Consider the following 14,987-nt stretch of genomic DNA (forward strand, 5'->3'; position numbering starts at 1 on the left):
AACCTGTGATCTCAATAAGACGTTGGGGGGGAGGTGATGTCATGTATGTAACCTTCATGTAACAACACTGCAATACTGTATTTACTTGAGAAATGCACACATTGACCACAGGGGGTGAATTTGTGGGAGACACTCCTCACCTGGTCATCCAGGTATATAAAGGGAGGTCCCACGCAGGGTCATCACTTCTTGGTCTTTTGAATAAAGGTTCAGGTCATGGAGTGACCTTGTCCATAGAATGTGCCTCGTGTGGATTTGTGATATTGTGTAAGGACTTTACAAGTACCGATATGAACCAGACCTCTGCTTGGTCACCCTCCCACTTCAGATTGTTTTCCAGCCGCTCCTTAATCCTGGCACCAGGGAGGCAACATACCATTCTGGAATCACATCTGCGACCACAAAAACGCCAGTCTGCTCCCTTGACTATCGAATCCCCTATAACTATCGCTCGCTTGACCTTTCTCCTCTCCCGCTGTACAGCTGAGCCACCCATGGTGCTATGGTTTTAGATCTGGCTGTGGGTGGAAGAACATGAGACCAGCTACATATTGTAGACTGACTAGGTTACAAAAAAGAACATGCAATTTATCAGTAAGACTGTGCATATAATAATTTAGAAACTGTAACAGCCAAACCTACATTCCATTCAAAACCTCCAACAGCAACGCCCCCAGCTGCTCCTGTGCCTGCCAGACCGATAAACAGGCCACTGCCCACATTACTGGACATAAGTGATGCCCCAATCTGTTAATATATTGAAAATAAAAAGATAAAACAAACAGGTTATATTGGTTTCAATGTTAAACAATTTTATAATGTACATGCATTTCATTTCCTGTAGCTTGCAACATCTATGAAATTCATCGGTGTTAATTCTGTTCTTTAATTGCAACTTTAAATATATCTATTCAGACAACAGAAATTTATTTTTAACAATTACTTTCATTATTTTTTTCTTTAATGTGAAACCAAAGAGACGGATTTCAGATACAAGTTGGAATTCAGGTTTCAGCATTACTCTGGTGTGGAAGATGATATCATCGTTCCTAAATGTAAACATTTGTATTGGCCTGGAAATTGGGGTCAGCGGCGCAGCAATGGCTTTTGCTGCTAGCCCCAAAGTAAGCTTTGCACAAAGATCTTGCGATCTATATGTTGAGAAATTTGGGTTTTCCGACACGTAATTCAAATCAACGTCATCATCATAGGCAGTCCCTCGAAATCGAAGAAGACTTGCTTCTACTCTAAAAGTGAGTTCTCAGGTGACTGTACAGTCCAATGCTGGAATTACAGTCTCTGTCACAGGCGGGGCAAACAGTGGTTGAAGGAAAGGGTGGGTGGGGAGTCTGGTTTGCTGCACGCTCCTTCTGCTGTCTGCGCTTGATTTCCGCATGTTCTTGGGCGATGAGACTCGAGGTGCTCAGCACCCTCCTGGATGCTCTTCCTCTACTTAGGTGGTCTTGGGCCAGGGATTCCCAGGTGCCAGTGGGGATGTTGCATTTTATCAAGGAGGCTTTGAGGGTGTCCTTGAAATGTTTCCTCTGCCCACTGTGGGAGCTGCTGTGATGTGAACAAGCTGTCTAAGCAGCAAATCAAAATGCAGAATTCTCAGACAATGTAGAAAGAAATGGGTAAGCGCTTAAAATTCTGACTTTTAAAAATATTAGACAGCGCAAAAAAAACTTGGGGCGGATCCAAAAGGGTCCAACTTTTAGTGGGGAATTTAACAGCGTACTTACTGTGGAAGAGCTGAAGTTTTCAGCAGTTTCCATGATTTGAGAGATTTCACTGATTGCCAGCTCTGTGGTGGGGGTGGGGGGGAGGGGGAAGGGAGGGGGAAGGGAGGGGGGCACAGCACAACCTGTGGAGGAGCTGTGAATGAAAGACCACAAAATCCTGAAGTTGCGGTCATTTTCAAAGGCGAAATGACGGCAAACACTGCCAGTTCACTGACATCAGGACCGCAAATTCTGGGTCAATGAGGTGTAGGAATAAGCTTCCTTTCTGAACAGCCAGCTAGTCATCCCAAGGGGGAAAAAAGGAAAAGGGAAAATTGATTTTATGAAGGACTTTGGGATGAAAGCGGGTATCCTGATCGGAGGTGAATAATATCTCTCTTCCAATTTGCTTTCATTACTTATTTATCTTCCATGTCTTTTTTTCTGGTGGGTGGGGATAATTGACGTTCAAGTCAGGACATCACTAAGAGGATGCAGAACATTTTGAGTGGGGAAGGGGAACAGCCAGAAGTTGTGATCAATGTGGGAACCAATGACATGGGAAGAAAAAGGCTGAAGGTCCTGCAGTCAGAGTTTCAGGAGTTAGGGAGTAAGTTAAAAAGCAGGATGACACCTACCCTCCCCCCACCCCCCCAGACCCTCCACACCCCCCACTATCTACCAACAATCTGTATCAAACATGAGACCCACCTCATATTCCCAGCAGCACCTCAACCCCCTTGGAGGGCTCAGTGCTAGGTCACTCTTGGCAGGGCATGGCCAGCGGTGGGGCTAAAAGGATGCAAGATGCCGGTGTCCTCATACGTTATCCTCCTTCTCACATCCCACTTACATCTCATCCCACAATATCTTCTGATTTACAAGGTGCACATCTTGTAAGAATGCAGCTCTTGCTTTCCCGCCCTCCCCTCACCACAACTCGACCCTTGTGACTTCCTCATTTCAGACACCCAAGAAATCCAGCCTGCTCACCAAAAAGAGGGAGGGAAGTGAAGAAGAAGAAACACCATCACTCAATTTGACACTTCCAGCCACCAGCTCCTGTAGGGCGTCCTGCAAGGCAATCTGCAGTGTCCCCCACTGAAAGTCAGCAGCCTTCCACCAAAATCTTAAAACCACACTTACCTGAAAGATATGTGTGTCCCTTTAAGAAAACAGTGACTAGTGGGGTGCCGCAGGGATCAGTGCTGGGTCCTCAACTACTTACAATCTATGTTAATGACTTGGATGAAGGGACCAAGTGTAATGTAGCCAAGTTTGTTGATGATACAAAGATGGATGGGAAAGCAAATTGTGAGGAGGACATAAAAAATCTACAAAGGGATATAGACAGACTAAGTGAGTGGGCAAAAATTTAGCAGATGGAGTATAATGTGGGAGTATAATGTTATCCACTTTGGCAGAAATAATAGAAAAGCAAATTATAATTTAAATGGAGAAAAATTGCAAAGTGCTGCAGTACAGAGAGACCTGGGGGTCCTTGTGCATGAAACATAAAAATTTAGTGTGCAGGTACAAGTAATCAGGAAGGCAAATGGAATGTTGGCCTTTATTGCAAGGGAGATAGAGTATAAAAGCAGAGAAGTCCTGCTACAACTGTACAGGGTATTGATGAAGCCACACCTGAGTGCTGCGTACAATTTTGGTCTCCGTATTTAAGGAAGGATATACTTGCATTGGAGGCTGTTCAGAGAAGGTTCACTAGGTTGATTCCGGAGATGAGGGCGTTGACTTATGAGGATAGGTTGAGTAGGTTGGGCGTATACTCATTGGAGTTCAGAAGAATGAGAGGTGATCTTATTGAAACTTATAAGATAATGAGGAGGCTCAAGAAGGTGGATGCAGAGAGGATATTTCCACTCATAGGGGAAACTAAAACTAGGGGACATAGGACTAGATTTTCCACTTTTTTTACATGCTTTATGCCCACTTAACGCCCATTTTATCACTGAAATGATGTATAATGCCCACATAGCACCCATTAGCCACAAAATGGAAACTGACAGGCATTTTTCAGAAACTTATCGCCGAGCGTTACTTTCCCCATGTGCGTAACGCCGGGAAAAAATGATACCGCCGGCTCACTTTTTTTGGGCGGAATCATCAGAATGGGCGAAATCAACACCCATAATATCGGCCAGCGTTAATTTCCACACTGATTTAACGCCGAGATTCAATAATACCGCCCACCCACTTTTTTTGGGTCGTAAAGAGAATATTTACTGAAACTAGCGGCCATGAGATCGCCCAGCGTCACTTTCAACACCTCGCACACATATCGACCACAATATCGCTCGCCCAAAAAAAGGCCCAGAAAAAGTGGAACTAACCGGAACTAATCACAGCGGTATGGACGCCATGTTCTACATCACATGTCGCATCCTTTAAAAGGCTGCTGTGCTTCAACCTCGGGGAAATTTGGATGTACTCTGTAGGTCATTGGAGTTGAACATCTGTGCAAACATCTTGACCATACTGTGACCAATTGGAATTGAATAGGTGTCTTTGTCGGGACATTCATTGTTTGTGACCAATCGGTGGAAAACAGAGAGCTACTGCAATGGGGCCTGTCCTTTCTCACCCTCCCTTGATGAGAAATTACATGCAGCAGACTCGAAATTGCCGAAGGTATGCTCCACAGCATTATGTGCCCAATTTAAGACGTGCCAGACTGATGAGGAGGATCGGACGTTACAACCCCCCACAAGTACATGGAGAAGCGGTCTTACCTCAACTTGCCCAACACCACCTGCCTTCGGAGACTGCACTTCCGCAAAGAGGTTATCACTGAGGTATGCCAGCTGATAAGGGAAAATCTGAAGCCTATCAGCACCATCAGAACTGCATTGTCTGGTGAGGTCATAGTCACCGTGGTACTGTTGTTCTACGCCTCGGGTTCTTTTCAGGCTACAACTGGCGTCATGTGCGGACTTTCTCAGCATGCCACACATTGCTGCATTAGACAGGTCACTGAAGCCCTGTATGCACGCAGGAGGGACTTGATGTCTTGGTACATCAGTCATTGAAGTTTGGCATGCAGGTACAGCAGGCGGTGAAGAAAGCAAATGGCATGTTGGCCTTCATGCTAGAGGATTTGAGTATAGGAGCAGAGAGGCCTTACTGCAGTTGTACAGAGCCTTGGTGAGGCCACACCTGGAATATTGTGTTCAGATTTGGTCTCCTAATCTGAGGAAGGATGTTCTTGCTATTGAGGGAGTGCAGCGAAGGTTCACCAGATTGATTCCCGGGATGGCAGGACTTACATATGAGGAAAGACTGGATCAACTGGACTTGTATCCACTGGAGTTTAGAAGAATGAGAGGGGATCTCATAGAAATATATAACATTCTGACGGGATTGGACAGGTTAGAGGCAGGAAGAATGTTCCCGTTGCTGGGGAGTTCCAGAACCAGGGGTCACAGTCTAAGAATAATAGGTAAGCCATTTAGGACGCCGACACTTTACGGCAGAAGGGCCGCGAGATTTAATGCTACCGCCCATTTCATATCGCTCGTGTTAACGGCCATTTTCAACAATGGAGACTAGATGCTTTGAGAATGGGCGAGAAGCCGGTGATCTGAAAACCCTTTTTTACCGCCCACGCCGGAAATAACGGGTTATTAACAGTCAGCACAAACAGTGGGAATTTTAGGCCATAGATTAAAAAGAAACAGAAACGGAGACTTATGTAAGGTTCATAATACAGTAGAGAACCAAGCTGAAAATAAAAAGTACAGAGGAGATCTAAAAAGAGAATAAGAGGAACAAAGAGAGAATATGGGAGTAGATTAACAGCTAACGTAAAATGGATTTCAAAAGTCTTTTATAAACATATAAATAGTAAAAGGGTAGTAAAAGGAAGGATGGGACCGATTAGGGACCAAAAAAGGAGATCTTCTTGTGGAGGCAGAGGGTGTGGCTGGGGTACTAAATGAATACTTTACCTCTGCCTTCACTAGCAATGTAGTAGTAAAGGAGGAATAGTATCAATATTGGATAGGATAGAATAGATAAAGAGGTATTTAATAAATTGGCAGCACTCAAAGTAGAAAAGTCACTCAGTCTAGATGGGATGTGTCCTCGGGAGGTAAGGGTGGAAATTGTGGTGGCTCTGACCACAATCTTCCAATCCTCCCTAGATATAAGGGTGGTGCCAGGGGACTGAAGGATTGAAAATGTTACACCCACTATGGGGAAAGAGCAGAGGAGTGGAACTAATTGGATAGCTCTACCAAAGAGCCGGCACAGGCTGATGGGACAAATGGCCTTCTTCTGTGCTGTATCATTCTATGATTTTATGTAGTCTTTGACCTTAATATTATACTTAAAGGTTAAAAAGGGAGGTTGTTTTCATCATACTATTATTGCTGATGTGGTAAAGAAAAGCAATAACATTTATTAACAAAACGTGTATATTACAGTTGATATATTATTTGAACATTGCACTAATCCACATCAAATATTAACATACTTCAAAAAATAACTTTAATAATAGACTTACTGGCCACCAGGTCATAGATCTTCCAGCAAGAAAATATCCTCCCACTGTGCTCCGGTTGGCTTTCACAGATGACTGTAATGCAGAAAGATATAGATGTCAATTCTCTTAATCAAAGTCCAAATAAAATAGAATATAGCCGGGTTAAAAATAAACTGTATGCCCCAAGGTCGTTGGAACACAGTTCAGACTTGGCACACAGGAACCAGGAACTGCATGAAAACAACATTGTCAGCACAGTATTTCTTTAGCCTGCTAAGCTCATAATAAAAACGACCTCTCTGTTAACTTAATTACATTTCTATAAACTTCTGTTTAAGCAAGCGAGCCCCTTGAGTACTTTTCACATAAAAACTTATTTTAAATATACTGTAATCAAATAGTTCCTCATATTTGCCGTGATTCCAGAACAACATGGGCTGGTTAATGAAATTCTTTAACAGCTTCATTGTTATTGGATTTTAAACATGTAATATGTGTTTAATTTTGCTTTCGAAATATTGAAATGCAATCCATATATAATCACTGAAAATACAGAAAGTTTTAAGGACGTAACATAAAAGTTTGGCAATCGGCAACTGATTTTTTAATGCAGATGCAAGTCTCCAAAACGATTCTACAGATAGAAGCTAACAAAAATGAAAGAAAGCTAAAAATATCAGAACTACATTATTTTTTCCTAAAATGCTTTTATATTAGAAAATTGATTAGGTTTTCTAAATTCATAAGGTCAGGAAGAGTGATAGCTCTGTTGACAGACAGTCTCGTTTATAGTGCAATCTATTGTACTACTTTGGCAATATAAAAGAAAGTCTTGGATTTATATAGCGCATTTCACGACCTCCGGACGTCTCAAAGCCCTTTACAGCCAATTAAGTACTTTTTGGAGTGTAGTCACTGTTGTAATGTGAGAGTAATATAAGCCAGTTTCCAATATAAGCCAAAGGAGGGTTTGACTACAAAGGGGAGGGAATGCATTCCCACCAAAAAGTGAAACAGCATAAAGTACAAGATGCACAATCATTAATTTTATTCAAACAGCACAAATCTACATTAATAAACGTCAGAGTTCAAAATTACACTCTTCACTAACTGTAAACTGAGAAATCTGACTGCTTAACGCAGAGTACTCTGAACTCACCCATATTCCAACACTTAAAACAAACACAAAGTAAATGACGATCACAATGATGTCTGGTATCTCCAAAGCAAACATTCTCGAAACTTTGGTTGCCGGTTCCATTCTGTGGTCCATCACTATGAATGAATTTTGTAAGCTGCAACACATTTAAACTGAACTTTGGACTTTTTAGTCATTCCGGGATGTGGGCGTGGCTGGCAAGGCTAGTATTTTTTGCCCATCCCTAATTGCCCCTGAGAAGGTGGTGGTGAAGTATGGCCATTGAATTATCTGCCAAGATGTGACAATTGATTTTTTTTTTACTAATAAGCCTCCTGTTGAATGATTAGAACAAAATTCAGGTTTGCCAAAGAAAGAGTGCATTGTTGTAAGGCTACCCTGTTATAATTATACACAAGCAAAATCCTGCTGATGCTGGAATCTGAAGTAAAAACAAATGGAAATTCCCACCAAAAAGTGCAACAGCGTAAAGTACAAGATGTACTTGCCGGAAATCTCAATGGGTCAGGCAGCATCTGTGGAGAGAAACAGAATTAATGTTTCGAGTTTGTGATCCTTCGTCAAAACTGAAAAAGTTTGAGATGTAACAGATTCTTAAGGAGGTGCAGGGGCACTGAAAGGGAGAGAACATAAGAAATAGGAGCAGGAGTAGGCCACCTGGCCCCTCGAGCCTGCTCCACCATTTATTAAGATCATGGCTGATCTGACATGGACTCAGCTCCACTTCCCTGCCCACTCCCTACAACCCTTTATTCCTTTATCGCTCAAAAATCTGTCTATCTCCGCCTTAAATATATTCAATGACCAGGCCTCCACAGCTCTCTCGGGCAGAGAATTCCATAGATTTACAACCCTCTGAGAGAAGAAATTCCTCCTCATCTCAGTTTTAAATGGGTGGCCCCTTATTCTGAGACATTGTCCCCTAGTTTTAGTTTCCACTATGAGTGGAAATATCCTCTCTCTGTCTACCTTGTCGAGCCCCCTCATTATCTCATATGTTTCCATAAGATCACCTCTCATTCCTCTGAACGCCAATGAGTATAGGCCCAACCTACTCAACCTATCTTCATATGTCAATCCCCTTATCTCTGAAATCAACCCAGTGAACCTTCTTAGAACAGCCTCCCCTCCAGTGGGAGGGGAGGAAAGAACAAAAGGGAAGGTCTGTGATAGGGTGGAAGGCAGGAGTGATGGACAAAAATGAGATGGTAATTGTTATATATGTAAACTTATATTTACTCTGTACAGACACCAGAGGGCTCATTCCCTGGAGTCCCAAGGGATCCCATAATCCCTTGGGAGCACAGGTATTTAAGGAGGCCTCACAGGTTGGAGAGGCACTCTGGAGACCTGCAATAAAAGACTACGGTCACACTTTACTTTGAGCTCATAGTGTTCAGTCTGACTCTTTCTCCATACATAACAACTGGCGATGAGATACAGATAGTGAACCCAAAGATGCAGAGAACAGTGGGCATCCTGGAGAAATTTTCGGAGTGAGATGATTGGGAAACTTTTGTGGAGCGACTCGACCAATACTTCGTAGCCAACGAGCTACAAGGGGAAGAGAACACGGCCAAACGAAGGGCGATCCTCCTCACTGTCTGTGGGGCACCAATGTATGGCCTCATGAAGAATCTGCTCACTCAGCGAAACCCACGGAGAAATCATAGGATGATTTGTGCACACTGGTCCGAGAGCATTTGAACCCGAAAGTAAGCGTTCTGATGGCGAGGTACCAGTTCTACACTTAAAAAAGGTCTGAAGGCCAGGAAGTGGCGAGTTATGTCGCCGAGCTAAGACATCTTGCAGGACATTGCGAATTTGAAGGACAGTTGGAGCACATGCTCAGAGACTTTTTCATACTTGGCATTGGCCAAGAAACCATACTTTGCAAACTTTTGACTGTAGAGATCCCAACTTTGAGTAAGGCCATAGCGATAGCCCAGGCGTTCATTGCCACCAGTGATAATACGAAGCAAATCTCTCAGCACACAAGTGCTGCTACAAGTACTGTGAACAAAGTGATGTTTTTTTCGAATCGTAACGTACAGGGCAGGTCACACATACCTGCAGCTGCACGTCCACAGATGTCTCAGAGTCCACCATCAAAGGTGATGAATACAAGGCCATTAACACCTTGTTGGCGCTGCGGGGGTGATCATCATTTCCATTCATGCCAATTCAAAGGGTACATTTGCAAGGGCTGTGGAACAATGGGACACCTCCAACGAGTGTGCAGGTGAACTGCGAATCCTGCTAAACCTGCAAACCACCACATTGCAGAGGAGGACATATCCACGGAGGATCACGACGAACCAGAGCCTCAGACCGAGGAGGCAGAGGTACATGGGGTACACACATTCACCACGAATTGTCCCCCGATAATGCTGAATGTTGAACTAAATGGACTCCCGGTGTCAATGGAGCTGGACACGGGCGCGCGCCAGTCCATCATGGGCAAAAAGACTTTTGAAAGACTGTGGTGCAACAAGGCCTCAAGGCCAGTCTTAACTCCAGTTGGCACGAAACTGAGAACTTACACAAAAGAATTGATTCCTGTAATCGGCAGTGCTATCGTAAAGGTCCCCTACCATGGTGCGGTGCACAAGCTACTACTCTGGATGGTACCGGGCGATGGTCCCACGCTGCTCGGCAGGAGCTGGCTGGGAAAGATACGCTGAAATTGGGACAACGTCCAAGCGCTATCGCCCGCTGACGATATTTCGTGTGCCCAGGTCTTAAACAAATTTCCTTCGCTGTTCAAACCAGGCATCGGGAAATTCCAAGGAGCAAAAGTGCAGATCCACCTAATTCCGGGGGCACGACCCATCCATCACAAGGCGAGAGCAGTACCGTACATGATGAGAGAAAGGGTAGAGATCGAGCTAGACCGGCTGCAAAGAGAGGGCATCATTTCACCGATCGAGTTCAACGAGTGGGCCAGTCCTATCGTCCCAGTCCTCAAGGGAGACGGCACCATCAGAATCTGTGGCGATTACAAAGTAACTATCAATCGTTTCACCCTGCAGGACCAATACCCACTACCAAAGGCCGACGACCTCTTTGCAACACTGGTGGGAGGAAAGATATTCACGAAGCTGGATCTGACTTCAGCCTACATGACGCAGGAGCTGGAGGAATCATCGAAGGCCCTCACATGCATCAACACGCACAAAGGTCTTTTTGTTTATAACAGATGCCCGTTTGGAATCCGATCAGTGGCGGCGATATTCCAGAGAAACATGGAAAGTTTACTGAAGTTGGTCCCGTACACCGTGGTCTTGCAGGACGACATCTTGGTCGCAGGTTGGAACACAGTCGAGCATCTGCAGCGCCTGGAGGAGGTTCTTAGTCGACTCAACCGCGTGGGGCTCAGGCTAAAATGCTCGAAGTGCATTTTCCTGGCACCTGAAGTGGAGTTCTTGGGAAAGAGGATTGCAGCAGATGGCATCAGGCCCACCAACGCGAAGATGGAGGCAATCGAGAATGCACTGAGGACACAGAACGTGACGGAGCTGCGGTTGTTTCTGGGACTGGTGACCTAATTTGGTAACTTCTTACTGGGTCTTATCACACTGTTAGAACCACTGCATGTCTTACAATGGAAAGGGGACGAATGGGTTTGGGGCAAAAGCCAAGAAAATGCCTTTGTAAAAGTGAGAAAATTGTTATGCTCAAACAAATTGCTTGTGGTGTATGATCCATGTAAGTGTTTGGTACTAGCATGTGATGCGTCATATGGCGTCGGGTGTGTATTGCAACAAGCTAATGATTTTGGGAAACTGCAACTGGTTGCTAATGCAGCCAGGAATCTGTCTAAGGCTGAGAGAGCCTACAGCATGATTGAGAAAGAAGCGTTAGCGTGTGTCTATGGGGTAAAGAAAATGCATCAATACCTGTTTGGGCTAAAATTCGAATTGGAAACCGACCATAAGCCACATATCCCTGTTTTCCGAGAGTAAAGGGATAAATACCAACACATCAGCCTGCATCCAGAGATGGGCGCTCATGTTGTCCGCATACAACTACGCCATCTGCCACAGGCCAGGCACAGAAAACTGCGCCGATGCTCTCAGTAGGCTGCCATTGCCCACCACGGGGGTGGAAATGGCGCAACCCACAGATTTGGCCATGGTTATGGAAGCATTTGAGAGTGAGCAATCACCCGTCACAGCCCAACAGATCATAACCTGGACAAGCCAGGACCCCTTATTATCTCTAGTCAAAAGCTGTGTGCTTCACGGGAGCTGGTTCAGTGTCCCAGTGGAAATGCAGGAAGAGATAAAGCTGTTCCAGTGGCGCAAAGATGAAATGTCAATACAGGCAGAATGCCTTCTCTGGGGCAATCGAGTAGTGGTCCCCAAGAAGGGCAGAGACACCTTCATCAATGACCTCCACAGTACCCACCCAGGCATCGAGATGATGAAAGCGATAGCCAGATCCCATGTGTGGTGGCCCAGTATCGATGCGGACTTAGAGTCCTGCGTTCACAGATGTAATACATGCTCGCAGTTAAGCAATGAACCCAGGGAGGCAGCCCTAAGTTTATGGTCTAGGCCCTCCAAACTGTGGTCTAGGGTACGCATTGACTATGCAGGCTCGTTCTTGGGTAAAATGTTCCTTGTGGTTATTGACGTGTATTCCAAGTGGATTGATTGTGAGATAATGTCGGCTAGCATGTCCGCTGCCACTACTGAAAGCCTGCGGGCCATGTTTGCCACTCACGGCTTACCCGATATCTTGGTGAGCAACAACGGGCCATGTTTTATCGGTGCTGGGTTCAAAGAATTCATGACCCACAACGGGATCAAACATGTCACATCTGCCCCGTTTAAACCAGCGTCCAATGGTCAGGCAGAGAGAGCAGTGCAAACCATCAAGCAAGGCCTGAAGAGGGTAACTGAAGGCTCACTGCAGACTCGCCTATCCTGAGTCCTGCTTAGCTACCGCACGAGACCCACTCACTCAGTGGGATCCCACCTGCTGAACTGCTCATGAAAAGAGCATTTAAGACAAGGCTCTCCTCAATTCACCCTGATCTACATGAACAGGTAGAGAGCAGGCGGCTTCAACAAAGTGCATACCATGATAGCGCAAATGTGTCATGTGAGATTGAAATCAATGAAGCTGTATTTGTATTGAATTATGGACAAGGTCCCAAGTGGCTTCCCGGCACTGTCGTGGCCAAAGAGGGGAGCAGGGTGTTTCGGGTCAAACTTTCAAATGGACTCATTCACCGGAAACACTTGGACCAAATCAAACTCAGATTTACGGACTATCCTGAGCAACCCACCTTAGACACTACCTTTTTTGATCCCCCAACACACACACCAGTGGCAACTGGCACCACGGTTGACACGAAGCAGAACCCATCATCCACAGCAGCCCAGCAGGACCAACTGCACAGCAGCCCAGCAAGGGCCCAACAAATGATTCAACAATACCAACTTTCACACCGAGACGATCAACCAGGGCAAGAAGGGCCCCAGATCGACTCACATTGTAAATAGTTACATTATTGACTTTGGGGGGGGAGTGTTGTTATATTTGTAAACTTGTAATTACTCTGTACAGCCAGCAGAGGGCTCATCCCCTGGCGTCCCAAGGGATCCTATAATCCCTTGGGAGCACAGGTATTTAAGGAGGTCTCACAGGTTGGAGAGGCACTCTGGAGACCTGCAATAAAAGACTAAGGTCACACTTTACTTTGAGCTCACAGTGTTCAGTCTGACTCATTCTCCATACCTAATAGTAATGGCACAAGTTAGGAAACAAAAGATGAGTCTAGATGGGTTGCCATGGGAAAGAGACATTTTTTTTTTAAAGTGGTGGGGCGTGTTGGGGGGACGGGGGGTTGTAACAAAAAGGTGGAAAGGGAAAAAAATATTGACAAAGTTTATGGCCTGAAATTGTTAAAATCGATGTTGAGTCCCGAAGACTGTAAAGTGCCTAAACAAAAGATGAAGTGCTGTTCCTTGTGCATGCATTGAGCTTCATTGGAACAGTGTAGTTTGCCAAGGATGGAGAGGTCAGAGTGGGAGCGGAGCGGAGAATTAAAGTGACAGGCGACCGGAAGCTCGAGGTCGTGCTTGCAGGCTGAATGAAGGTGTCTGCAAAGCAGTCACCCAATCTGCATTTGGTCTCCCCAATGTAGACGCGACCACATCGTGAGCAACGAATACGGTATACTAAATTGAAAGAAGTGCAAGCAAATCGCTGTTTCACCTGGAAGGAGTATTTGGGGCCTTGGATAGTGGGAAGGGAGGAGGTAAAAGGGCAGGTGTTGCATCTCCTGTGCTTGCATGGGAAGATGGCGTAGGAAGGGGAGGGGGTGCTGGGGGTGATTGCAGAGTGGATCAGTGTCTCGCGGAGGGAATGGTCCCTTTGGAATGATAATGCTGAGAGGGGAAGGGAAGGGAAGATGTGATTGGTGGTGGGATCATGCTGGAGGTGGCGGAAATGGAGGAGGATGATCTGTTGAACATGGCGGTTGGTAGCATGAAAGGTAGCATGACACGAGGAACCCTGTCATGGTTCTGGGAGGACTCCATTCCATTCTTCCAGTTTCTCCATCTCTGTTGCATCTGCTCTGACGATGCCATCTTCCACACTAGTGCCGCTGACATATCTTCCTTTTCCTCAACCGAGGATTCACCTCCACCATGGTTAATATGGCCCTCGACTGTGTCCATTCTATTTCCCGCACTTCTGCTCTCACCCCTTCCCTTTCCTCCCAAAACCACGACAGGGTTTCCCTTGTCCTCATCTTTCACCCCACCAGATTCAACAGATCATCCTCCGCCATCTCCAGCATGATCCCACTACCAATCACATCTCCCCCTTCCCTCTCAGCATTCCAAAGGGTCCACTCCGCAATCATCCCAGCACCCCCTCCCATTCCCACGGCATCTTCCTGTGTAAGCACAGGAGATCCAACATTTGCCCTTTTATCTCCTCCCTTCCCACTGACCAGGGCCCCAAATACTCCTTCCAGGTGAAACAGTGATTTACTTGTACTTCTTTCAATTTAGCATACTGTATTCGCTGCTCATGATGTGGTCTCCTCTACATTGGGGAGACCAAATGCAGATTGGGTGACCACTTTACAGAACACCTTCGTTCAGTCCGTAAGCATGACCCCGAGCTTCCAGTTACCTGTCACTTTAATTCTCCGCTCCACTCCCACTCCGACTTCTCCATCCTCGGCCTCCTACACTGTTCTTATGAAGCTCAAAGCAAACTTGAGGAACAGCACCTCATCTTTTGTTTAGGCATTTTACAGCCTTCTGGACTCAACATCGAGTTCAACAATTTCAGACCATGACCTCTGCCATTTACTTTTCCCTTTCCTCCTTTTTTTTTTTACAAACCCCCCCCCATCCCCTTTATATTTTTTGCTCTCCCATGGCAGCTGGTGATGATTCCCCCATTCACACCCAATCTACATAAGAACATAAGAAATAGGATTAGGAGTAGGCCATACGGCCCCTCCAGCCTGCTCTGCCATTTAATACGATCATGGCTGATCCGATCATGGACTCAAGTCCACTTCCCTGCCCGCTCCCCATAACCCCTTAATCTCTTATCGGTTAAGAAATTGTCT

The 14,987-nt window shown here is 45.5% G+C and overlaps 1 protein-coding gene across 1 annotated transcript in view; it reads right to left on the reverse strand.

Annotated features, from left to right (window-relative positions):
* The window catches only part of slc5a9 (solute carrier family 5 member 9), a 102,954-nt gene extending 95,453 nt beyond the window's left edge, over positions 1-7,501 (reverse strand). The window contains exons 1-3 of the mRNA XM_070886910.1: positions 7,382-7,501; positions 6,244-6,315; positions 643-747 (exon numbers count right to left, since the gene is read on the reverse strand). Of these exons, the coding sequence (XP_070743011.1) occupies positions 643-747; positions 6,244-6,315; positions 7,382-7,495 (291 nt within the window). The 5' untranslated portion in view covers positions 7,496-7,501. The remainder of the gene's footprint in view (positions 1-642; positions 748-6,243; positions 6,316-7,381) is intronic.
* Between the last annotated feature and the right edge of the window lie 7,486 nt (positions 7,502-14,987).

Source organism: Pristiophorus japonicus, chromosome 8 (assembly GCF_044704955.1).
Source record: "Pristiophorus japonicus isolate sPriJap1 chromosome 8, sPriJap1.hap1, whole genome shotgun sequence".
Lineage (NCBI taxonomy): Eukaryota > Metazoa > Chordata > Chondrichthyes > Pristiophoridae > Pristiophorus > Pristiophorus japonicus.